At 44.9% G+C, this 26,768-nt stretch overlaps 1 protein-coding gene across 4 annotated transcripts; it reads right to left on the bottom strand.

Annotated features, from left to right (window-relative positions):
* Positions 1-234: 234 nt before the first annotated feature.
* LOC147895070 (downstream neighbor of Son) lies at positions 235-25,101 on the bottom strand. Of its 4 annotated transcripts, none has more exons than XM_087383804.1 (15): positions 24,962-25,101; positions 24,226-24,840; positions 24,076-24,143; positions 23,824-23,962; positions 23,606-23,706; positions 23,352-23,520; positions 23,010-23,191; positions 19,455-19,696; positions 19,252-19,347; positions 19,034-19,155; positions 18,802-18,903; positions 8,312-8,421; positions 8,114-8,201; positions 7,814-8,013; positions 235-811 (listed from the first exon to the last, which is right to left on the bottom strand). In XM_087383804.1, exons 2-15 carry the CDS (start codon positions 24,361-24,363, stop codon positions 604-606), a joined length of 1,965 nt encoding a protein of 654 aa, XP_087239930.1. In that variant the 5' UTR covers positions 24,364-24,840; positions 24,962-25,101; the 3' UTR covers positions 235-603. The 4 variants fall into 4 exon arrangements, with proteins under 4 accessions (XP_087239930.1, XP_087239932.1, XP_087239931.1 ...); XM_087383806.1 differs by having other exon boundaries at positions 24,226-24,837; positions 25,018-25,098; XM_087383805.1 differs by having other exon boundaries at positions 24,226-24,837; positions 24,962-25,095.
* Positions 25,102-26,768: the final 1,667 nt, after the last annotated feature.

A 26,768-nucleotide genomic window follows, 5' to 3' on the forward strand; every position in this document is an offset into this window, starting at 1 on the left:
CCTTTTCCCTTTACCTCTTTTTTAGACACACACCCATCCATCTGTGCTTTTTTTGTTTTGCTCTTTCAATTGACTAAATTTCCTCTCAAGGAAACGGAAATACAACTTGGCAACTTAATTCACTAGCATCCTTCATAAGATAAGCCTTACACAGGATTAACACAACACTTTCCAACATTTGATAAACAGAACTTGATCCATGCACTCAGTTAAATTAGAGAGAGAGAGAGAGAGAGAGAGAGAGAGCTTTGAGCTAACGAGATAGTGAACCATGTGCTATGAACTGGAGCAACATAAGGATCAGCATTACAACAGCTGAACTAATCAGCTATAGAGCTCTCCTAAAATGCCAGCATCTGTTGAGGTGAACTCATTAAGGGCACAGCTGTAAGAAATCAGGCTAGATCTGCCTTCACTTCAACTTTCTTCCCCCAAATAATTGTGAGACTTCATTATTTGCACAATAGGTGAAGAAGAAAGATAAGAGAACAAATACTGAACCAATACTTTATCAAGTTCTTGAGCGAGTAGATGCCACAATCTACATTGGAGAAGAGCTTCATGTTTGATTGGAGGATAGCTTCACTTTGTTTGGAAAAAGGTTCAAACGCTTGCCACAGTTGCTGTGTAAGACCCTTCCCTGAACTTAAGATGCTTAATAAAGCCCGAACAGATGCCAGGAGAGTGTTCCATATTCTTCAGTTCGTTCTTGAGCACTGTGTCATCTGACACCTCCATCAGCTGTGAATATGCTCTATGTTCAACTTTCTGAGCAATATTCAGGCACCCTGAGAGAGGTTCTGTTGCAAAGCTGCCCAACAGCAAGAAAGAAAAGCAGTGTCATGGCATTGATATCCAAGGACAGAGTCAGAACCAAAACATTAAAATAGATCTGCAACCCACAAGAATTCATGTGAATGGGAATACAAATTGGAAGCTTTTTGAGAGAGGCACACAGATAGTATTGGGAAGAAAAATGAGGTTTCGTCTGTGTGTATGGACTGGAGTTGAAGAAGAGTAGTTTTGAGAAGGATTCCAGGAGGGAAAACGAATCCTCAGAATACATAGCAAATACATTTAGATAACTATCAGATTGGACCAACACAAATCTGCATCGAGATTATCAAAGCACCTTATGCAAGTCAAATCAACCTAATTGACCTCAAGACCTGACTACAGATGGGCTACTTGGGAAAGTAACTCTGCCACTTATTACATTCAAACCTGAATTCTTCAACCAGACCTGCTGGCTGCACTTCCCATTTAGAGACTCAAGTATGTAAGGATCGTTTACCTCCTAGCCAGCCTCACCATACAAACAGCATACAGAACTTGCGTACAAAATCTCAATTTTTTTTCATAGTTCGTATCGTGAGCCCCTTAACCCTAGAGATCCTTCACATAATTAGCATTATGCCATGTATCTACGTCATCGGTTTCCCCAGTTTGGGTACTCTAATGCTCCTCTCTAAAACTTACATTAATCACCATGTATGTGGATCATCCCTAACTAATTCCACACCCTATAGCCAATTACTATCCAAGCATGAAGAAAGCACAAGAGTCTCTAGTCTCCTTGACACCACTCAACAGACTCTAGTCTCCAAGACCTTGACAAACTAAGTATTTGAACATTTAGCTTGATCTTGTAATCTGTGAACAACCGCAAATCGCACCACAATAAGTTAACTACAAACAAACCACTATGTAGAACCCCATACACATTCGGTTATATCAAATCTCTCTCAAGGCTTCTATCAACCGACCCATCCGAGGCCATGTCGCATTTAACAGGAAAGTAACATCCCTTCCCTCTTCAAGAATCAGCATCCTCGATGATAAAGTCTAGGAAAACTCTCCGTATCCAGTAAACAGATTCCCAGCTAGCCTCAAATACAACAAGTCCATGCCAAGAATCAACATCATAGGTATAATGATCTGGTCACCTCCCCAACTATAAGCCCATATATGAGGACAGCATGGGGGGTGAACCACGAGGTGATGTGGCTACCACGTGGGCAGCACCTTGGCTGCCATGTAGGCAGCATGCTCACAAAGATCATAACGTTGGTTTTGCCAAGATTGACCTTCAAATCATGTGACTCACAAAAGGACTGTAGTGCATCTAAATGTCTCTGAAGCCCCTCTACAAAGGAAGATAAAGCACTACATCATCTGCATATGATAAGATCTGAATCAGAGTACCAGCAAGAGAGCATCTAGCGCCTCCCAAAGCTTGCATAAAGGTCTCAAGCTCATCTATGTAGAGGCCAAACAGGGTGCCAAAAAAAAACACCCTTGTTTGACCCCAATAGTGCTCATGATCTCCTCTATCCATCCAGTCCCTGTCTAGACTCTGCCTGAGACTCTCTCGTAAAGTGCCATGACAACTCAAATGATCTCCTGGACATAACCCAAATGATCTTACCCTAGCATTCACACGGTCCTAGAGCTAAGACAAGGTCTCAGCCTCCTCCTACTCCAAGATGCCAAGGTCCTTCGCCAGGGGATCTAGTTGGGCAACACCTATAAAGATGAAATTTGCAAGGTCATATGACTATAACACAGACTCCATCATCACCCACCAGACGCTGTAATTAAGCCTATCCAACTGCCGGTCAACCGGGAACGTGGGCAACATTGGAATTCTAGTCTTGTTCTCCGCCATCTCGAACAAAGTCGCCATGTTGGAATGGGCCACAAACTCGGGATAGAGAGATGTACACAACGCCATGCGATTTAATATTTGATGGGTCAAATGTTTTTCAATTGTTGAGTCTCCTCAAACCTCGAGGGCTTGTGCTCATAATCTTCCACCCGACCACGGATTCCTTTCTCTTGGAGCCCCCTCAACCTTCTTTCTTTTTTTGGCTCCCTCTAGAATCCCCCCTCCTAGCCCAGCACTTGCCACTTGGCCTCCACCTTTGGTGCCACATGTCCCACAAGGGACTCCTCTCTTTATAGCCCTCTCTAGGACTCCTTATGCACCACCTCATAAATGCCTAGACCTAGGCATGACCCTAGATCTAAGCTCTTTAGGCCCTATTAATGCAAGTGCTGTCAAGCCCTCTGGCTTCCCGCCTTATACCATGGTCACACAGTATTATAGTTGAGGACGATGAACTGAAAGAGAAGGTGGATGGGATAGAGGGAAGTGAGTGTTAAAGAAAGGAGAAGGCTGAAGAAGAGGATGAAGGGGCTGACAGCCCAATGTACCTTCACACCTTCAACAAGTTATGGCATAGATCTAGGAGCACTCAGAGATGGCACCGAGTGAGGGCTGGGCTGCATGGGTTGCTGATGCGATTCAGAGGAGCAGTGTGGAGCTGCAAGCTCACACCCTTAGGCGGAGGAGGACCCTTCAGGAGCACGAGCAAGCTTTGAGGAGAGACCTCGCCTCCATCAAGAGGCTCAGGGAGCAGGACCCAATGTCTCAGTGGCTTAGTGATAGATTGGAGAGCGCTCGTCTCGAGCTTCAGGACACGGAGCTGCGACGGGCTGAGTTCTCCTACCATTCCTCCCGAGCCTGATGGATATAGCAAGGGGACAAGATGACGAACCAATTCTTTCAAACCACTGGGCCCCGATCGACCGACACACAACTACAACGTCTTTGGGACTCGCAAGGCATCATGCACACTGACCTGCAAGAGATTCTTGGCATGACCACCGGATTTTATAGCCAGCTCTTTCAGACAGAGAGGATGACCCCAGCTGGTCTTGTGGCCCAAGAGCTAGTTTGGGATCACGTTCCGACAGTAGTCTCGCGGGACTTATGCAACAGACTTGAGGAGCCTTTCACAGATGAGGAGCTCTGGGAAGCTCTCAAGGCTCTCCCGACCTAGAAGTGCCCGGGGAAGGATGGCTTGACTCCGGCCTTCTTCCGGAACTTCTGGGAGATTATCTCCACCCCTTTCCGTTTAGCTTGCCAAGAGATTTTCCACACAGGCCTTCTCCCTCAGTCCTTGTGCAGAGGATGGATCTATTTGATCCCGAAAGGGGGAGATAGGTCAAATATCCAACAGTGCAGGCCAATCACTCTGCTTGACACTGCATACAAGATCCTCGCCAAGGTCTTGAGTTTATGGTTACGGCCTCATCTTACCGACATCATCCATGACACACAAACTAGGTTTATCCAGGAGCGCAGCATCCTGGACAACATCTTCACGTTCTAGGAGGCAATGGATTGGTCCAAGGAGGAGTCACAGCCACTGGCCATCCTTCTCTTGGACTTTAAGAAGGCCTGCGACAGGGTGGAGTGGTCTTTCTTGGAGGGCACTATGAGGAGATTGGATTTCACAAACAGATGGGTCAGAGAAGTTTCAGCGCTATATGCAAGGAGCTCTAGTCAGATGATTACTGGAGGACACACATGCGAGGCCTTTCCTCTCTCTCGCTCGGTCCGCCAAGGCTGCCCACTAGCTCCCTTCCTGTTCTTGTTTGTAGCGGAGGCTCTGGGCTACTATTTGAGATCACAAGTGGCGGGTCTCACAAGGTTGAGGCTCCCAATCAAGCAGGAGGAGGAGCTCCTTGACTCTAGGTTTGCAGATGACATGGCCTTGTATGTTGAGGGCACCACAGCGAGTCTAGAGAGAGTCAAAGGCGCCTTAGCTATCTATTGTAAGGCCTCGGAGGCACGGATCAACTGGACAAAATCCAGAGGCTTCTTCACGGGCTTTGAGGAGACATAGGAGATCCATGAGTGGGTGAGTGACTTTGGTTTCAGATGGATACCGCGAGGCCAAACAGCAAGATACCTCGGATGCCAAGTGGGTATTGACATCACAGTAGAGCAACGAATAGCCCTAGTCCTTGAGTGTTCGGCGCAAGCTTCTCTATTGGAGCTCGGCCAAACTCTCCCTCGCAAGTCGCGCCTTAGTGGCAAACCAGGTCCTTCTTGCCACTGCCTGGTATATTGCCTCATCATTCATGCTGGTGCTTTACAGGGGATGCATTGGGCAGCTCTGACAGTTGGTACGAAACTTCCTCTAGGCAAGTTCAGACGACACGAGGAACACTAGGGCCCAAGTAGCTTGGCAGACGATGATCATGCCGCAAGTACTGGGAGGCTTGGGTATCATTGATCCGGAGATGTGGAGCAGGGCCCTTCTGGGCAAGTTGGTGGTTCGTGGCCTCACCCCAAGTGCCGAGCCTTGGAAGCTCCTCTTACAGAGAGGGCTTCTAAGGAACACCCCACACACTGGGGACAATGGCAGCCTTCACATAGATGGATCTTCTCAGAGGCCCCCCTTACAAGGAAGGGCTCCCCCCTGATGAGGAGTCTTCACAGGATTTGGCAGAGGCTAGCACAGGGTCTCATCCATGCTCGGCCCAGATACAAAGAGGAGTTTGAGCGCCAACCCCTTATGTGGCACCTAGAGGTTAGAGATTAGGAGAGACATATGCTTGGGCAGCGGACTCACATTGGCTAGGCACAGTGGGACAGTGGTCCAATAGGGTCTTTTGGTCGCTGGAGCAAACTACCTATGGAGGCAGAGGCAGAGGCTTGACGCCCTAGCGCATCTGAGAGAGGCAGGGCAGCGGATGGGCGAGATTGACTTTGCCATTCCTGAGTCCTGGTAGGAAGGACTTCACATTTGGAGAGACAACAGATGGTTGGGGGTGTTTTCCCGTATTGGTGTTCCCTTTAGGATTTTGATGCAACGCGGCACGGCTTCTTCCGTGTAGGACCTGGAGGCCTACTTCAGCCCCTCACTGGGAGTGACCCTGAGATGGATGGGAGTCTTAATGGGATACACTGGCAGATGATCAGAGTGGTAGAACACTTGGGAAAGGAGTGGCACATTGATCCTCCCAATTCTCAGACAGGACGCCTCTAGATGGCGCCTTTGGCTATGGGAGGGTAGACCCCTGAGGAAGGTCCAATGGGACCCAAGGGCGTGGTTATGGCCCTCTAGGGGCAGCCTAGTTGAGACGATAGATGAGGTGCCTTTCTTTTCCTACACCACACGGATTGGCAAGAGACTTCAGGTGGACTCGTCAAGGTGAACTCCCTCAAGGGAGAGACACTGGGTGACCGAGAAAGTGCCCGAGGAGTTTCGCTCTAGGTTTTGGACGCGGTTATGGTCTGGCTTGCAGCCAAGGAAGATTTCATACTTCTTCTGGCTAGCAGCCCACGGAGGCTTGCCCATCGACCCATGGTTGGAGCAGATGCGAGTGGAGGGACAGTGCCATTGCTGCTCACATGGCGTCCTGGAGACTATCCCACACTGCCTATGGAGTTGTCGTAGCGCAGCGAGAATCTAGATGAGTGCCCTCAAGCTCATGACACGTATGCAGAGTCTCCACAGAGACTACACCTGGGGAATGGTGGCTTGGTTGACAGAGGGAGGACACGCGTTTCATATTGATGAGATCTCCCTGGCTTACCGGATACAGGGTCAAAGCATTCTAAGGATTGCACTCCACGAGGCAATCCCCCGACACCCTAGCTCCTCCTCCTAGGGAGGACAGTGTTTGGGACGTGGTAGCCAGCATCACGGCTTGGAACATTTGGGTGACTCGCTGCAATCTTGTGATGGGAGAGCACCCAATTCCACCCTCGGCTACCTTGGTTGCCATCTGGCAAGATATCATTTACATTCTACAGTCCACCTGGGAGCATGGGACTCCGGCTCCAGGGCGACTATCGAGAGGCATGCTCGTTTCTGCAAGGCTTGGCCTGAAGTGTTTTCTACATCTTCACTCCGCGAGGGATTCGCTGGCTATATAGTCCCCCCACTTGGCTGTTAGCCCCAATTCCAAAGATCCCCTAGGCAGTGAGTGAGCTAGGCTTCTCTGGAACAGGCCGGTTTTCTTTCTTTCAACCTTTTTTGGTTTTTCATACTCAGCACCTTCAGGGCTGTTGTCTTGTATGAAATCTTCTAAGCATTAATAGAAGGTTCCTTTCTTTGAAAAAAAATAAAGCATGATCATAGGTCTCCTCCTTATACTTCAACTTCTTCAGATGATGGTTCAAGCCATCCCTACCATTCAAAGTTGGAAGGAAAGCACGTACAAATCCCAAATACTCAAGTGATCACAAATCACAAGTGTTGCTATCCTGCATGTAAGAGAACTTGATGAGAGCAAATATCACCTTTGCCACTGTGTTCCTTGATGGTTCAGGTGCTCTACGGCATCAAGCTATGGAAGCGCAACGTATTGCTCCTTAATCTTGCGCTAAATCGAGGTAATATTAAGGAACAATTCCTAACATCGGATTTCAAGAGGGATATGTTGCACGATTAAGACACATTCAGACAAAGGCAAAGAGAGATGGTTGCAAAATATCTTGACCACTTTTAAGCAACTACCAACAATACTCAAGGTTGACACTTTCACACACTAAGATAAAGAAGAGCAAGCAAGGAAATTTATGAGTGAGTTTCACTACGCCTCCCTCTCAACAACACCATGGGTTTTAATATCAACAAATAGTTGATGTCTAAATAGATACACCACTCAGATAGGAACACCCAGATCACATTAGAGGACTTCTAACAACCAACTACCAACCTACCAGGAGGACTCCAACCTGATTCGTATTAATGCCTCTCTTTTAAAAACTGTAGGCAACATGTATTGTTATTCCGAATACTCTGGCTAAAACAAAGATCCATATGGCATCCACACGAATGTGAAAAGAGACGACTTAAAAACACCATAAAACAGCGACTTGACGACGTAGAGGGTTGGATGTTTATCCATGATCAAACTCTAAAGAAACCAAGATACATTAAAGTTCTAGCCATTTTCAAAAGTACAGTTCTAATGTTTGGCCTTAGAATCTCGTTCATTTGTAATGTACCTTGCTTCAAAACTTCCAGATTGGAGTTGTTGAACTGCTCCACAAACTCTCCAAACAACCCATGGAGGCAGAATCGTCCCCTTGAGATCAAGACAAAAACTCAGATTTAAAGAACCACTACTTGCTTGCCTATCAGTGTCTTCACTCTGCTCTTGATTCTGAATTGCCTCACTTGCTCGCTGCAATTGCTTACAGATCACCTGTATGACAAGCCACACACCATTTAGATAGAATGGGTAAGAGATTCTTGTTGTGCAAAATTGAACGATTACCCAATAACAATTATACAAAGTGAATCACCTCTGGGATAACAAGAGCTGCATTTTCAAATGAGACAGGTGAATAAAGGACTGGAACATCTGCCCCAGTTGTGGAGGCGAGCAAGCATCTGGAAGAAGAACCAAAGTTCAATCTCTTTAAGAACATACACTATGAGCAGACTGAAAAATATAAACAGGGTACATAATGCAAGGTGAAGGTTAGCACCAGCCATGAGACCTGTGATTTAAGAGAAAATCATACAGCCCATGCACACTCCTGTGCCCGTTGAATGCTAGAACCGATTGGGGGCTATTATCCAAAGCAATCATGGCATCAACCAATCTTGTCTGCCACAATAAGCAAAACACATTGTGATGTATAAGAAACAAATTTGTTAATTCCAAAGCAAACATGAAATCAACCAATCTCGCCTTCACAAAGAGAAGTGGACTGTGAGATACAAAAAGGAGATTCAGTTATTCCAAAACAATCATGGAAGCAACCTATATATATATATATATATATATATATATATATATATATATATATATATATATATATATATATATATATATATATCTACACACACACACACCCCTTCATAATCTCACAAAACAAAGGAAATAAGGAAGCTTGTAAGCGACACTAGAGTATATTATGAGTAAATGAGAAAAAATAGAATAGAAGGAAAAGAGCTTAGCAAGCAAAGCTCCGTTCATGTTCTCATCAATACCCAAGCATAAGCTGCCATCTAGGTTTCGAAAGATTCCAAAATCTGTTGGGTAAACCTACTGCTTACTAAGCTTTGAAATTGCAAACAAACAACAAAAACTTTGATAGCGAAAAGGAAGAAACAAAGAAGAAAAGTAGAAGAAAAATTAGAAATAATTTTGCCTACCGGCCACTACAAACCAACCAATTGCAAAATTCCAACACCCCCTCGTTATGACAATAGACTCTCTCTCTCTCTCTCTCTCTCTCTCTCTCTCTCTCTCTCTCTCTCTCTCTCTCTCTCTCTCTCTCACATGCGCACTGAGAATCGCCATTGGGCAAATGGGGGTTTCGTTCCATCAACTGAGGATTGAGACAAGGAGAGCAGCACGTATACCCAAAGAGCAACAGATGTTATGCACACTAGGAGAGACTGAGACATAGGAGCACTTTCTCTACAACTGCCCAACCTACTACGAGATCCGGGGGCGATACCACTATCTTTATCAGAATGGGAGTGGGTTCGGCCCACGATCGCGACTGATCCACTTCCATGACCAAGTTTGCATTGGGCTCTATCTACTTGAGATGCGCCGACCGCCATAGGGAGACCTTGCTATGACAGATCGAGGAGCAGCAGGAGAGGACTAGACCACAGGATACAAAGGCTGATCAGACACAACAGCATGTCCCAGATTTCTATGCATTTGAGTCAGCTCCAAGAGTCAGGACACAATGGGGTGGAGGAGGAGGAGCTAGTTGACAAGCGGGCAGTATGGATTGCTGAAAGAGGATTGTAGACGCTACCCGTGACACGGAGAGTGACTAGAGCACACTTTATTTCGTGGTAACGCAATGAGGATGGAGAGACATGGGAGAGGAGTGGGAAAGGGTGGGGAAGGAAGGAAGGGAGAGAAAAGAGGAGAAGGGGAAGAGAGAGAGAGAGAGAAGGGGGAGGGGAGAGAGAGAGGGTGGAGAAGGGAAACGGAGAGAGAGAAGGGAGGAGAATGGAAGGGAGAGGGAGGAGAAAGGAGAGGGAGAGGAAGAGAGGAAGGGAGCGCAACAAGGGAGAGGGAGAGGGAGAGGGAGAGGGAGAGAGGAAGGGAGGGGAATACGACAGGAGCAGGAGTAGAAGAGAGGGCGTGATTGAAAATGAGTTATGGGAGAAGTGCGAGTCAATATATAGCCCTAAAGGAATTCAAACCCTAGAATTCAAACTTCCCGCTCCCCCTTCTCTCCCTAGGGAGGCCACTATGTAAAAACCCCATATAGCACGTGTGATCAAGGGGTATTAAAAAAACCCCCTACCTACGGATTTCTTTGATCTATATGCATCCATTCGATACATTTTGAGATGATCACAGTATCCCTTATGTATGAAAACAAAATCACTTTTTGAATTAAAAGAATCCCTTATGTATGTATATTTTATATAATTCCACAAAAATATTAAACCCCTTTCATTGATCGCAAGTACTACCTATCACAGCTTTCCTCAAAGGAGACTGCTCGAGACGAGGGGTCGCTCTAAACATGGCTCAACGGGTTCAGAGATCGAGGAGACCACATCCTCTTCTGCCACTGCAACGTGAGATGGCCAGACAAACATCTTTGCCGATCATAGACGAGCTACCGCAATGCCAAGCTTCGGATTCTGAGATCCTATCCCAATTCCAACTCTCTTCCTACTTCAGATAGCACATCATACGACGAGACATGATATGATATGATATGATACAACATGTTTTGTATTTGATTTTGCTTGAGCTATTGAACTCTTTATTTCAGCATAGTACTCAACAAGGGCCTTACTACACCCTTTGCTAAGTTTTTTTCCCCTTTTGGTGTTTTCTTCACTTTGTTCCATAGACCCACGAGGCCTTCCGCGAACATTAATCTCTCTCTCTCTCTCTCTCTCTCTCTCTCTCTCTCTCTCTCTCTCTCTCTCTCTCTCTCTATCTATCTATGTGTGTGTGTGTGTGTGTGTGTGTGTGTACCCCACTCGCTGAGGATCTCTCTTGGGCGGGTCTCTTCACACAGACTTCGCATCAAGAGCGGCAGAGCAGAGCGACTACCCAGGGAGCGGCGCATATGCACACTGTATGACATACAAGAGGTTGAGACAACTATGAGATTCGAGGACGTTTCCACTGCCTCTTCAGGGATAGTTATGGGATTTTAGCCCGTTTCCTCTCCTACCCAGACCAGCGGTGTTTGGCAGGTTTCATTCACGAGGCACTTCCGCGAGAGGATACTCCGAGCACGGAGACAGGAGCAGACTTCTTCCTCTGTTGATCCCTCTCAGAGCTCTATCACAAAGTTCTTTCAACTAGATCACATGGATCCCAACGAGACGAGGCCTCGACATGACCGTGACCCAGAGCCCGTGACCCGACACCTCAAATAGAGGGTCGACACACAGATCACACTTGGAGACATCCCCTCCTTGTTTAGAGTCGGATCTCGACCGACGGGGGTCCAAGTTGGTTAGACGCAAAGCTACGACCAAGAGACATGCCAAGACCGCACCTCTGAGTGGCCGACAGCACTCTATTGCCGACTTCATGCCTCCACTGCCTCATCCATCCGGATATCTTGCTGTTGCTGGGGATGATGATGATATTGATGATGATGCTGAGATTGATATATAGTCGACCATCGACATGACTATGTTGTACTTAGGACTTAGTACTGCCATTCTGCATTTTTGCATTTTGCATTTTGCATTGGTATGGATGCTCGTTTAGTAGCTCCACTACAGCTCGTTGTATCAAGATTTTCAATCTCATAGACCCATCGGTCTTCCGAAGACTTTAATAAACTTTCTTTCTTTCTGATGTTCCGATGCAAGCACCACCTGATACGTCCGCTATGCCCAAACCCGCCACTTGTCACTTGTTCACTGCACAGAATGTGCAAGCGACACTCCGTCGATTACATAACCGGAGAGCACAGGATCATGAGGGGCTACGGACGAAGCATTTCGCACACGAGCACAAGGTTTTGGCCCCGATCCTAGCACAAATGTTCAATCACGTCATATGGCATGGCTTTCCACCCTCTTGGAGCACTACCACCATCGTCCCAATACACAAGGCAGGTGACCCCATGGACACTGGGAACTACCGCACTCTCATGATTGGCCACACTCTAGCCACGATCTATGGATCTATACTCTAGAGAGAGATCAGCAATCATACAGAGGCACATGGGCAACGTGCTCTAGGGCAGGTAGGATTTCGAAGACAGCATTCCACCCTAGACCACATCTTCACACTGAGGGCTATCATTGAGGAGGCGAGGTCGAGGCGTCAGAAAGTCTATGCCTGCTTTGTAGACTGTCGGAAGGCTTTCGATTTTATCCCACAATCCCGCATGACCAAAAGACTCCAGGAGATGCAGATCCCAGAGGTTCTCATTTGAGGGGTGATGAGCCTATATGAGTCCGTCTAAGGACGAGTTTGTGCCCCAGGAGGCCTATCAGGCTGGGTGGAGAGCACGATTGGGATGAAGCAGGGGTGCCCCCTCTCACCAACTCTCTTCGACCTCTACATTGATGAGATCACATCCTTCATAGACCGCCTGGGAGCTGAGGGATCACCGCTGGCTGATTTGTTGGTACTGATACTACTATATGCGGATGACAGTCCTCCTATCGTCTTCAACAGAGGGATTACAAAGGCCTTGGGAAGACCAAGGTTATGATCTTCAACACCACCTAGTGCTCCATCGACATAGCTTCACTTACCGAGGTCAGCCACTAGAGATTGTGCAGTCCTACACATACTTGGGTGCAGTTTTCACTGGCCCAGTTTTCACAATGATCCATGCAACTCGAGCATGCCTCACATGAGAATATGGTGCTTTGGCCCAGCTCGAGCGACAATGTTTCCAAGCGCACTTACAAGACCCACCCACGAAGCTGGCTTTTCGACACCCTAGTGAGACCAACTGCCATGTATGCAGCACTGTTCTACGAGTGTGATATTTCAGCAACATAGTGGAAGAGATTTGAGCGGCTACAGATAATCAGGGGATCCAAGATGATTCGTAGTAAGCCCTCAATCCCCCACCAGATAGTACAGGCAGAGTTTGCTATGACCTCTCTTCAGATCGATGCCACCTTTCAGACAATGACCTTGCTCCATAGAGTCTAGGGCCTTCCTCGTGAGAGGCTATCGAGACTGGCATTGGAATCCTCTATCCGACTAGCAGAGAGTGGGTTTGATACAGCATGGTATGCACGCATCTTTGCTTGATTCGCCAGTCATGGCATTCAGATGAACAAGCTCCCCCCTTTTCAGTACAACATGGATGCCCCCCGAGCTGATTCCACGAGATGAGATTAACCGCATCACACAATTAGACCTCCTCCAGCTTCACACACTTCGCACTTGGGGGGGGGCCAAGAGTTCCCCACCAAGACCCAGCTCTACTATGGCCATTTCTTGAGAGTATCGGAGGATGGCCTCATCATCAAACCCCAGTATCTTGAGGACAGAGGAGTCTCACATGCACTGAGGATTGCCATTGGACAGATGCGAGTCTCCTCCCATCAGCTGAGGATTGAGGCAGGGAGAGCTGCAAGCAAACCCAAAGAGCAACGGAATTGTATGCTATGCACAATGGGTCAACGAGGAGCACTTTCTTTGTATGTGTCCCGCCTACTATGAGATCTGAGGACGCTACCATTGCCTTTTTTTAGGAGGGACACAAGTTTGGCCCACTCTCACGACTGATCCACTTCCAAGATCAGGTTTGTATTGGACTCTACCTAATGGAGATGCGGAGACACAGAGAGACACTACTGCGACAGATCAAAGAGTAGCAAGATGCAACCACCACGTCACAGGATACTAGGTCACCGACTTCTATGCATTTGAGTTAGCTCCAGGGCACTCGGGAGTAGAGGAGGAGGAGCTAGCTGACATGAGAGATAGATGGGTCAGTAGAGTGAGTCGACACGACACCACTATTGGACGAGGGACACGGGGATCTCACATGCGACAAGAGACCAAAGCACACACGATTGAGGTTCGACCTATCTCAACTCTCCTCAGAGGCGACCGACAGAGACGTGACATTACACTTGACATAGCCCATCGGATCCAGAGATCGAGGAGACCACACCCCCCACCACAACGCCAGACAGCTCGACAAATGCAGATACATAAGCTCTTTGCATCACACCAGAGAGCTATCACAGAGCCTGGATACATGGAGCAAGATCATGTTCTTGGAGCATTAGCCCTGAGCACCTGATATGCCTCACTCATGTTACACACTATTTGGCTTTTTTGGCCTAACTTGATATGATGTACTACATTAGTATTTCAGTTTATGTGTTTTCTAGTACTCAATAGGGCCTTAGCGAGCCCTTCGCTCCAGCCCACAGTGGCTTGTATGAGTTTACATTGTTTCCACACTTTTGTCCCATAGGCCTGTGAGGCCTCCCGCGGACGTTAATATATCTTTCTTTCTTTATACATTTTCAAAATTTGAACGCTCCTTTGGCGCCAACCATCTGATGGTCTCAATTCAAATTCGCCCTCCATCGGACGGTTCAAGATCATTCTCTCCTTGGATCGCATTCCTCCAATGAGGAAACCTCTCTCTCTCTCTCTCTCTCTCTCTCTCTCTCTCTCTCTCTCTCTCTCTCTCTCTCTCTCTCTCTCTCTCTCACACACACACACACTTACCAAACTATCACTTACCTCTACCACGTGCATGCGTATGGCTCATGTACCACAAAGCGACGCAAGCTACCTTGGTCGGCACTAGCATCTTCTATGGCATTAGCAGCTCAGGGTGATCAGAGATGTTGGTACGCATGCAAATGCGGGTGGTTTGAGAGATTGGGTTTTCATATAGACAAATTGCCACCCTTCCTATACAACATTGACGCTCCATTTGTCCCGTTTCGAGGCAACGAATTCAACCCAATCATCCGAGAGGATCTTGTACAGCTACACACATTTAGGGCCTAGCTAGCACAGGCAAAGCTCCCTGTGAAGCTCAATTTCTATCGGGACCACTGCTTGCACATTTCAGCAAAGGGTTTCATCATCCTACCAGGGTACACCCACATCCACCTACCACATTCACTCAAGATTGCCCTTGGACAGTTACGTGTGTCATCGCATCAACTCCGTATCGAGAGCGGGCGAGCAGAGGGGATTCCCAATGAGAGTCGTATCTGCACATTGTGTGAGCGCCATGAGGTGGAGTCAGAGGAGCACTTTCTCTTCCATTGCCCAGTCTGCACTATGAGATTCATGGACGATATCATTGCCTTTTCATAGATGGATTCGAGAGCCTCTCCAAACTCCTTCTACACCTAGATCAGAGATGCCTAGCAGCTTTTATTCACGAGGCAGTCTAACATAGAGATCCTCTCATCAAATCAAGGAGATACGAGCAAGGGACGATGCTCAATCCATCCCAAAGGACAATCACATATTTCTTCAAGGCAGAACAAGTTGCTATCCTAGCCATTGTCAGTAGGAGAGGGAGAGACCCTGAGACCGAGACACGACACACCCGACAGAGGACAAACACACATCACACTCACTGACATCTCCCCCATTTTCAGACTTGGAGTGCAGCCGACCGGGGTTACAATGGCGCTCGTCAAACATTGAGTAGCATCCAAGAGGGCACGACAAGTTACTCATTTGATAGCAAACAGCGATCCATTACGAGCTTCTTGCCTACACTACCTAGTCCGCCGTTGAGTGTATCTTGATGCTATATGCCTATTACATAGTATTAGATTAGACTGTGTCTCCACATGAGGAGGAGGATTTTAGGATGGCTGTATATGATTTTGGTGGGCATGTACTATGATATCACTGATTATGTCTACACAATTTTCTAGCATGGGTTAGGATGCTCGCTTAGTAGCTCCACCCTTTTGCTCATTGTATCAAGTTTTTCTTGAGTCTCATAGACCCATCGGTCTTTAGCCGACTTTAATAAACTCTCTCTCTCTCTCTCTCTCTCTCTCTCTCTCTCTCTATATATATATATATATATAATTTTATTCTATTTTAATTTTTAATTTTTTTTATAAGAACGTATAAATGCATACATATGTGTGTCTTCGTGCGCATGCACATGAGCAATGGCCATGTAGATTTGATATCCAAAACAAAAAAAGATCTACAAATTACGAAAGGATTTGCATTGTTTGAAATAAGCATCTTGTGCTTGGCATTTAGAGATAGAGAAACATTTCCATGAAAGGGATTTAACAAAAGTTTATCTAATTATCACTTGTATACAAAGCATGATGCCAAAGACAACATAGTTCTCATAGTGTTATACGTTGATGACAGTCATCATAAGATAATAATGAAGAATGATGAGCCAAAGAGGCCAAGATAAAAGACCTCAGCTATATGCATTACTTATTAAACTTTTGAGAGACCAAGATAAACCATTCATGTAAGCTGATTAATACATCAATAAATCCAAATGAGAAGTTATCCAAGGATCAAGGTAGCATTAGAAATGATACTATATATAGGCAACTAGTTCTTGATATTTTGATATTTTTTACCACCACCAAACTTGATGTAGATTATCTAGTCAATGCACTATCCCAAATACATGACTGATACAAAAGAGAGCCATTAGAAGGGAGTTGAGAGCATTCAAAGGTACGTCAAGAAAACACTAACCTATGGAATATAATATAAAAGAAACAATGATTGAAAACTATCAAGGTTTATTGATAACAATTAAGCAACGTGCTCAAATGACAAAAGTGATTCAGCAAGGGTTTACTAGTAGTGATTAAGTGCTCATATGACAAAAGTATGGATATAAGTTTAGCATTAGAGCTTACATGATACTATGGAGCAATAGGAACCAAAGTAGTATTGCTATCCTTCATAGAAGCTAATATAGAGCATCTACCTGTGAGGCTTTCTAATTAAACTAAAGCTTTATTAAACTAACCAAGCATCTACCCCTATATATCAATAACCAAAGCTTTATTAACTAACCAAGGATCTTATTCTTCATGCTCAATCAAAGCATATTGATGTGCAACATCACTTTATACATGAAAAGATTATGTGTAATCAAATTGAGCTTATCTATTGTCCAACAAAAGATCATCCTAACAAAACCTCTTGCCAAGATTAAGCAAGAGAAGTTTTTCAACTTGATGGATATAAAATCCTATCTATTGTTCATCAAAGACTATTGAGGAAGTTGGAGATTGTCACGATCTGTGACGTATTCCTTTCTCTATACCTTAGACTTATGGATGGTTTGATGAATGGACATTTGTGGAAGGGTACGCCCTTTCAACAAGACACTTCCTATGAGGCACAACCCTTCACAAGAGACACATTCTATTGAAGAGACACTACCTTTGTAATGTACCCTCTCATCAAGGGCCACACCCTTCACAAGGGGTACACACCTCTTCATGCACATACACTTTGGAGTACACACCTTTTCATTGACTTTTCACTCTCTATATAAGAGAGGCCCAACTGTATGGATGACACTACAAACACTCAAGCAATACAAATATTCCCTGTTCTTTGCTATTTCAGTCTCCTTTCTGTTCCTTAGCACATTTCTAAATATAGTAAATCTAGGATTTCTTACAGAGATGAACTATGAATCTAGTTCATTAAATCACCCATGGAGTGATTCAGTGGTAGTTAGACCTTAAGTCCTAAGATAGGCCACTCATGATGCTATGTCATGGACAATCGTTGGAGATTTTTAAGGAGCCACATGATGTGGAGTTCCCTCCAAATACATCCATCATGAATGAAGAGGATGAGTGCCACCTGGCACTAATCAAATTCTAGTATGGCATCTATGCTTGTGTTTTAATGTATCTTGACTAGGCACACTACGTCAAATGTGCCACGTAGGAGGGTGTTGAAGCCCTAGCTTTTGTGAGAAGCCACCAAGTGGCTTCATTCTCACACCTCCTCAGTTAGGGTTTGCTATGTATCGGGCTCAGTGTATGCATTTGCAATTGAGTCGCTACATTTTCACTTATGCTTTCATTCTAGCCAATCTTGGCATTTCCATTGCAACGATTCCTTGTGAGTATGCATTGTGTGCATCCATCCTACTTGTGTACATGCATGGAGGGCACTTTGATCGAGAAGGCCTCCACCATATTCAGAATCATCATTCTAAGGAAACTCTGTCCTATATGCCCTTGGATATGCTTGTTGGAAAGCATTGTCAATCTTAAAATTGTACAGTTTTCAAGAAGTTGTATAACTTCACACAAAGCTTATATCGGTTCCCTAGATAATCTTTTTGGTTACCAAACGATGATAAAGATCTATTTCTATCTCCCTCTCAAGAAAAGGAGGGGACAAAACCAAGTCAAGCATTCATGGAGACATCACATTTCCATGGACCAACCCTTCACACGGCCCAATATATGGGCACATATTGCCTCGTTTACCAATCAGGTACCACCTCAATTATTGTACACAAAGCCGAGATCTCCATCCTCTCAAGCTGTCTGAGGGGTCCACATCGATGGATCCACAGTCAAACACCCACAAGATCACCATAAACCCAAGGTCATATACTGATAGCAATAAAGCATGAACATGCTCCAAAGACATACACCTCCCCCAATACGTATGGCAAGTCTACATTCAACATGTTAAATTTGAAGGGTCTACTGATCAGTCCTACACAGCGAAACGATCTCAAACTCCCACTGATCTCACATAACGTGTACAGACACGCTGAAACCTCACTTAGAAAATACAGCAGAAAAGAAAGGAGAAGAACTCAGACTTTATTCATCCACAAGCGTGGGAAACCCTGCTAGAGCTCCCTACATGTACTCCTACCTACTCATGTCCACTAACACTTTGTCAGGAGAGATGCATCCAAAGGTTAATAATTGGTAAAATCTATGTCCATCATCTATGATGGACATTTGTCTGCTACAGCTGCAACCACAAATAATAGTTCTGCTCAATATGATTTGCATCCCCAATACTAAAATATCATACCTGGCCAGGATGAGCCTTCTCGAACTCTGTCAGCTCTTGAATCTCCTCCATGGTCGTCGTGTCTGCTTCAGTCGTGCACAATGGCATAGAAAATGCAATATCCTACACCGAAGTCATTCCTTAACTATTTTAATTTGATTCAAATTTTCAAAACTTACCACTGATCTTAATATAGACCTGCCATCATTTGATTACTTTTTTTTTCTAGAACTCAAAATACAAAAGAACTAACCTGCTCTTGAAGAAGACCACGAAGACCACGAGTGGACCTTGTGAGATATGCACTACAGGCCTTCTTGTCTCTTCCTCCAATGTCTCCACCTATGAACATCACCAGGAACTGCTGGGTGGAAACTACAACAACATCGACATCCCAGCGGTATTTAATTAGAAGGGGTGAAAAAGAAAATCAACTAACATCACCAAGAATTCTAAGGTTCGGGTTCTCACAGTAAAATAATTCACATTGTTCATTTCTGAACATATAGTACAATGACCGAAAAGAGTCCTCCCACATTTGCTGCCTTTTAAACAAAAAGTCCTTCTCTGTAAGCAACAATCCATAAAGAATGAGACAAACAACAGGGACCCTACACCTTCACTTCCCTGTTCACCTCAAATGAAAATAACATAATCCATAAAATAACTTTTACCAGTGACACCCCCATGAGCAGCAGCTGATGCCAATGCAGACAGAACTGAAGATGGTAGCACAGATTGAGGATGCACCCATGAATGTAAAGCTTTTGAAAAAGAAGCTTCTACATTAATCTGTCCCATAACACCATCTGTTATGTTTGTATTAAGCTTCATATCAATGTTTCCTTGCCCTCCGAGAACACTGAGAAAGCTTTGCAATCCTACACATTGATTCCTATTGCTGATTTTTTGAAACCTGCACAATCCAAAGTCAACCCCCTCTATAAATAGGCTCAAACATAGCAAGACATACGAAGTAAAGAATGGCATGAACCTTAACAAGCATTATAGAGCTAACACTTGGCAAGCAATACATCGCTCGGATTTTAAGGGATGGAAAAATAGGAATTGTGTATTAAGATAATTTTAGGGTTCTTTGAACCTTCAACAATGCGACCACAATTGTACAAAGTACTGCAAGGTCCTAGACATTAACTCTCCAAGAATTTGGAACACCTAAGGCAAACATCACCAATTGGATCCAACCGTTTGACCATCAAAACATTCCGTACAATGGATTTGCAATTACCTTCTGTTACCCAATCTACTTCTACCATCAATTTACAGAATAGAATCAGGTGGAGACATTACAAACACAAAGCAAAAGAAAATGAGATATGGTGGGTGAGGATAGCAGGAGAGATTACAAATGCAGGAGCACACATCAGTCTCTCCCTTCCCCACAACCCACTTACTCACACACACATGCATGCACACAAAGAAGGAATAACATCTCCCATCAACCTTCAGTGGCAGTGGAGCAGCAATCCACCTATTGTTGGCAGCCCTTGAGGATAGACCAGTAGCAGCCTATGCAAATGTTTAACAAATCTACTGCAAATCCATCTTCCCCAGGGGCAGCAATTCACATGCCCATGAAAGGACTGTGCATGAAGATCATCTTGGGATTGACTGGATGCCAAGAAAAAGGGCTGAACAGTCCCTCATGGGACTGCCATTTGTAGGGCTGACCAAGAGCCCAAATGGGACTGGAATTGCAGGCAGTGTGTGGCCTTAATTAGGCACACATGAAGGGCCCGGGATGGGGTCAGGTTTTGGCAGGCAGATCTGCACAAGATCTCATCGGCCATTGACGAGACAAGGTCAGCAATTTAAAAGCATGTAGCCAATCATTGAAGAAGCAATATTGAAGAAAAAGATGAAAGAATTTACATCATGGGAGGCATAGGAATAGAAACAGTGTCACAATACCAAATAGAGGTCCATTTATAATGGTTTGCTATAAAATTATGGCAAACACCTTTTGCTTAACCTCCCTAGAGGCATTCACTTAGTTGACCACACTAATCCAACTCATCATAAGGCCTATGCCTCTTTCAAAGCTTCAAAGGTCGCTACACTTTTGACCAGAAACAATTGGATGTGGTCACTCAACAAAACATCCAGTCATACAATGGATTATCATTCTGCCTTAGTAGCACACTGGAAGCCACTATCTTCCACCTATGTGAATATATAAAGCAAATGAAAGAGCAGCCAGGAGCCACTATCTCCACTGCCTCAAGAAGGAATACTGCTGAGAATGCAAACTGTCTGTAATTACAATACCCAATTCTCGACCCAGCTTGCACAATGACAACACCCAACACCTTAGGACCCTATGACAGTGTGCAAAGATTGCGCTTACTAATGCCAGACACAAACAAACTCAAGAAAGAGCTTCACGTTCATATAGATCATGATCGTCAAACTCAAACGATCACATTTGTCAAACTCATCCTCTTCTTGAAAACCTAGAGGTAGTTGGCATAATAGAGGTCACCATCAAGTTGTCCACAACTGATGCGCTTCTGCCATTCGTTCATTGGCCCTTGTTTACGCCTGGAAACTAGAGCAGAACTATGCAGGGCTCTCTGTACAGGCTACTTAGTATGTAAATAAAACTAGTTCGACCTTGGCCCTAGTATCAACTGAAGAAAAAGAAATCATGGGAGTCGTAGGTATAGTGTGAGAATTAGACAAGTGGTGGTTATATGCCCATGGTATTGATTCTAGAGTGCATTAATTGAATAGAGATTTAGCATGTTTGGAATAAGGGACATGGTACAGTGTTTAGAACAAAAGATAGCATTCTAAGGTTTGTGGGATACCAATTGCACACATAAAGACCTGGCTCTTTGCTTGAGGATGTATCAAAAGTAATAGTATATTATGCTTACTTACAAGATCCTAACACCCATGTACATAGTTACACGAAACGGCCATTTTGGGCCAGGAAATGGAACCTCCAAAACGGAAACAGCATTTCAAGTAGAAACACCATTTCGTAATACCTGCTTTTTTTTTAAAACCCCAAATCACCTTTTTTCTGCACAATGGGACCTGTTTGTCGCTTTTTACACCTTGGCTTCTTGTTGCTTGCTGTGCTGCAGTTGTTCATCCATCCTACCTCACGCTCACCTCTCCATCCCCTCTCACTTGAGAGACCTCTCTCGGATCCTCTCCATCCTCCTACCTCTCAAGTCTCCATTCTCTCTCACCTCTCCATCCCTCCATCCTTACCTCTCCATCCTGCTTCTAAGTTATACCTCTCCATCCTCTCTTACCTCTCCATCCTCCTACCTCTCCATTCTCTTTCACCTCCCTATCCTCCTACCTCTCCATCATTTCTCTCCTCTCCATTCTCCTTCTCACCTCGCCATCCTCCTCAATGCAAAACCGCATTTCATTTCTGTTTATGATAATTGTATTATGTATAAAACTTTTTTTATATATAAATTGCACCATATTGCCGTTTCTTCCATTTTCGTTTCGGCAAGAGCCAAAAACTCCATTTCCCCGGTCTTTCCAGTTTCCGTTTCTCCCATTTCCGTTTCAGCTGGCAACTATGCCCATGTACTACTTTTTTGTTAATAAGAAGCTATGCTATTTATGCCATGCTACTACACTATGTGAGCAATGGCAGCCTAGGTCTGAACTTTGAAGGGCAAATTGCCCTTAACCTCCCTAGAGGCACTCACCTATTGGACCACAAAAATATTACTTGTGATGAGGCCTATTTACAAAGCTTCAGACGTCACCATGCTGGTGACCACAAACTGCAATCCTATACACATAACAATGCAATCTACGATCGTATTGGCATTTTTAAGTTCATCACAATGAATGCTTGGAATCCTTGTCCTGGGAACCAAGACACCGAAAATTGGAAGCCTTGCGAGGCGGAGGGGGGGAGAAATGCAAATTGAAAGAGTTCTTTAAAACGTTGACTCGAGTGAAGAAAACCCATAAAACAAAAGGGGAAGTATAAGAGACCAGTGATCTACAAGTAAAATGAAATTTTGGAGTGCACAAGGCTGGTAACAAAACCGCATAATTAAAATAATCTCTAAAGCTATGCTTCAGATAGTAAAGCTAGATGAAAAACATAGTAGGTGATCATAGCGATGCCAAAGTTGGAACAAAATAACAGAAAAATAGATAATATACCCAAGAAGTCCAAGCGTAGTTTGTAGTTGCCAGCAAAGAAAGACCCATCAAACTCTCACCTTTGAAAAGAAGCAGATGAAGTGAAACGCATGCTGGTTTTCAAGCTTAAGTCGAGTGGGAGCTTCTCTCCTTGAATATTGTTTTTTGCTGCAAGTGATAAGTTTGGGATCTTTGAAGTTCCCACAGTTTGACCAACCACCTTGGAAACTTTTGGTGCAGCCATTCCTTTGAAAGCTTTGACCTGCAGCACTTCATGTTAAAGGAATGATCAACATCCACCGCTCTAGGAGCAAGAAAGACGCAAGAGCTTCCCCGACATTTACTAATATCAATAAGCTTAGAGTTGTACAGGCACCACTGAGGTGTTCACTGCGTCAATGCACAAATGCAGGGAGCCCTACCATATCCAATGTTGGTCCTGAACTGCTTCCTTGCAACCCTGAAGATATCTGGGTAACATCTTTGAAGGTATTAAAAGACAATAAATCAGTTCTAGTGTTTTTCAATTCCACATTGGAAGCTTCGAATCCTGTTGCTGTGTCCAAATGTATAGGCTCCTCTGCTTTCTTCCTAGGGGACACCACTGGAAATCAGTTTGTATCGAGCCAAAGAGCCATTCCTGAAACATGAGCAAAAAGACGAACGCTTGACTGACCATTGAAATTTGGCCAAGGATTTACTGCGAGCAGACACCAAGGTCACCCCTGTATCCGTAGCTGTTTGTTCATCATTTTTTTGAGGGAAGACCGGTGCATCCTGACAAAAGAGCGAGATTCATTTTAGCAGACAGACCTGCTTTTAATGGACAATAGAAATCCGTGGATAACACGCAATAGACAACGTGAAAACGGACTTGTAGAAGAATGCAAGAACCTTCTGCTTGTCTTTTGCAAATAGCTTGGCCCTGTCGCCAGGCTTGGTGGCAGCATAGATATCTGCGACGCGAGTGTCAACAAAGCGTGGCCTTGAAGCCTCCTTTTGCGGGGCTGAGGATCTTGAGACCTTTGGATTGCTGCATTCATGAACGATATTCAAATTGTAACGGTACGTCGTAGCACGAAGCTTGTTCACCTGCAAGCTAGGGTCAAGAGACTAGCAAAAGCGAAAACAGAAGTAAATACCCACCCGTCGGACGAAGTGGCAGCTGGTCCGGCTTCATCGTAATCTGCGTGCACACGTTTTAACTGTTCCACCTGCAGCAGTCATTGCGATTAGAATCAACAAGCCGAACAAGATGCTAGATTAGAGCATTGCACAACACGAAAACGAGTTTACCCGTAATTCGGATGGAGTCTTCCGCTTCCCTGCAACAGCGCAACCGACCGTCTTGGACATCGAACCGTAGTCAACTGAAGCGGAAAGGCCACTGCCATGAAAAGTGGATGCAATGGTGCAAGCAGCAATTTCGGCCATATGATTTTGCGCAAACTACGATTTCCTCATTTCGCTACCTTCTGAAGGAAATTGCAGTATATCTTATTTCTCCAGCTTCCATCAGCTAGTGGCATGAAGATATTGAGGTGCTGACGGGTTAGAATTCATCCTTGCGCTCCTCGCCAGACGTTCAAATTTCTCGAAGTTATGCTAGCTGTATAATGGCGCCATTATCAGCTGCTTCCCAGAATGCGAGGTGCTCACAGAAAGCAAGTCTTCGATGAATTTGCAAGCAGGTGTCGTTGCCGAAGATAGAAGCCCGCCATACATCGTCCGCTTGAATTGGCAACTTTTTGAAAAGACACTCTCCGCGTTCGCATTCCGCTCCGGTGAAAGCATGAGAACTGCCGTAGCTCTCCAAAAACCAAACGTTCGATCCTGCAAAGGATCCCGTGATCATGCAATGTTTCCCATGCTCGGCGCTAGTGGCACCAAGGAAATCCCCACAATCCGCTGCTGCAGAATGGGGTAATGATGAAGCAACATGATGAATAAAGTTTCAAGGAACGGGAGAGCAGAGCAAGCTGATACTGTGAAGAAAAAAAAAAATCAAGGTTGTAGAGAGGAGGCAAAGAACCTGGAGATGAAGCAGAGAAAACCTAGCGATGGAGGTGATGAAGCTGGAGAACGCACATTGCAGCGACAGAGATCCGAGCAACAAAGGATTTTTGCAGGGTCTGTAGAGAAGAAGAAGAAGAAGAAGAAGAAGAAGAAGATGATGATGATGATGAACAAGGGTTCAAAAACCACCTCCCGCCTTCCCCTCATTTCAAAACTTAACCTAGGAGGAAATAGAGTTGGAGAGGCACTCAGCAGGCCCCTGAGTAGGAGTATGTGGCAATGGAATGGGATGACAGCTGCCGCCGAGTGTGATGGTTCGCGTCATCAGGCTGCTAATTTGTGTCACCAACCGTTTGTTGGTGAGGATGCAATGGGTTAATCATGTAGCAGCTGGAGGAGTTGACCACCATGAAGTGGGCAGCCTTCATGGATCGGGGGCACAAATCTTTTGCGTCAGTGTTCGGGCTTCCATCGTTCCAATTGGGACAACTTTTTGGAGGATGGCGGGCGAGTGGTGTGCACCTAGCCTTAGTGTGTTGTTTTTAGTTAGCACTACCTCACTAGGGGCAAGCTATAGCATCATGTGCAAAACGGGCTTGTTATAGAAAGTCACTAGATTTTGCAGTGATCCCTCCTCACATTCAACGATCATTCAGCAAATGAGTCGAGGAAAGCAAGAGGGAGAGAGAGCGCAAGCAAAGCAAGGGGTATAAAAGGCTTTTGGATTATCATGACTCGTCACGTTCAATGCTTTTTGCAAACTTGTGCCTCTTGTTTTCTTTAACTCTTTTGCTTACTTTGGAGAAAATCCAAGTTGCAACATGCTCTCTGTGGATTCACACGAAGTAGCACCCGTCAGGTTCAATGCTTTTTGCAAATTGGTGAGCAGTCGTGGTGTGAATGTGCAGGCTTCAAACTTTCAAGTCTCTCCAAAAAGGGGCAATGCAATTGGCACCCTATGCCTCTTATTTTCTTTAATTTTTTGCTTACTTTGTGAAAAATCCAACTAGCTAGCTGTAGCATGCTCTTTGTGGACGCACACAAAGCAGCACCCACTTGAGCCCTTGCCAAGCTAGAAAGGGTTTAGGGAGCCATGGTGCCAACTACACTAAGGCAACGTACAACGGGAATCGCTTGTGAAACCTGCAAATCATCGAAAACACAATGAAAACTATACACAAAAATATGCACGATCTTTCAAAACTCACAAACGAAAAAGATAACAAGCACGCTGGGTGCAATCTCCCCCCATAGGAGTGGTGCTCATCTTCCACTTCCTATGTATTTGATTGATTCAATAATTTTGAGCAACAACTCATACAAGCTCATGTACATCTCCTTCATGCACGAACAAAATAGCTTGCCTTTTCTAGAAATAGAGTTTGCTTTTTCCACTTTAGTTAATATGCTTAGGCTAAGCCTCTAATGTTCCAAAAATTAAAATATATACATGAGCATTTGTAATTTCAAAAACTAGGCTTTCTAGAGTAAGCCTTGTTTATTTCTTGCATCACTGATTGCGCCTTACGCGCACAAAAATATGGCGAATCATGCTTGCTGCCAATAGCCACTGCCCAATTAGTTACTCTTCCCCTGAATTCACAACATCCATCAATAATGCAAATATTTCAAGCATAAGAAACCTTGGAATCAATCACCAATATTATTCAATCTTTCAACATTTAAGCGATGCAGAATCAACAAATCATAGATGGATGGTGCACGCATGCGACACATACCATCACATGGTGCACACACTGCTACACATACCGTCATCGCGTAAGTGGTGCACACATTGCTACACACTCATACGACTGTAGCCA

Source organism: Dipteris shenzhenensis, chromosome 13 (assembly GCF_047967505.1).
Source record: "Dipteris shenzhenensis isolate YYH24624 ecotype China chromosome 13, Dip_SZ_1.0, whole genome shotgun sequence".
NCBI lineage: Eukaryota > Viridiplantae > Streptophyta > Polypodiopsida > Gleicheniales > Dipteridaceae > Dipteris > Dipteris shenzhenensis.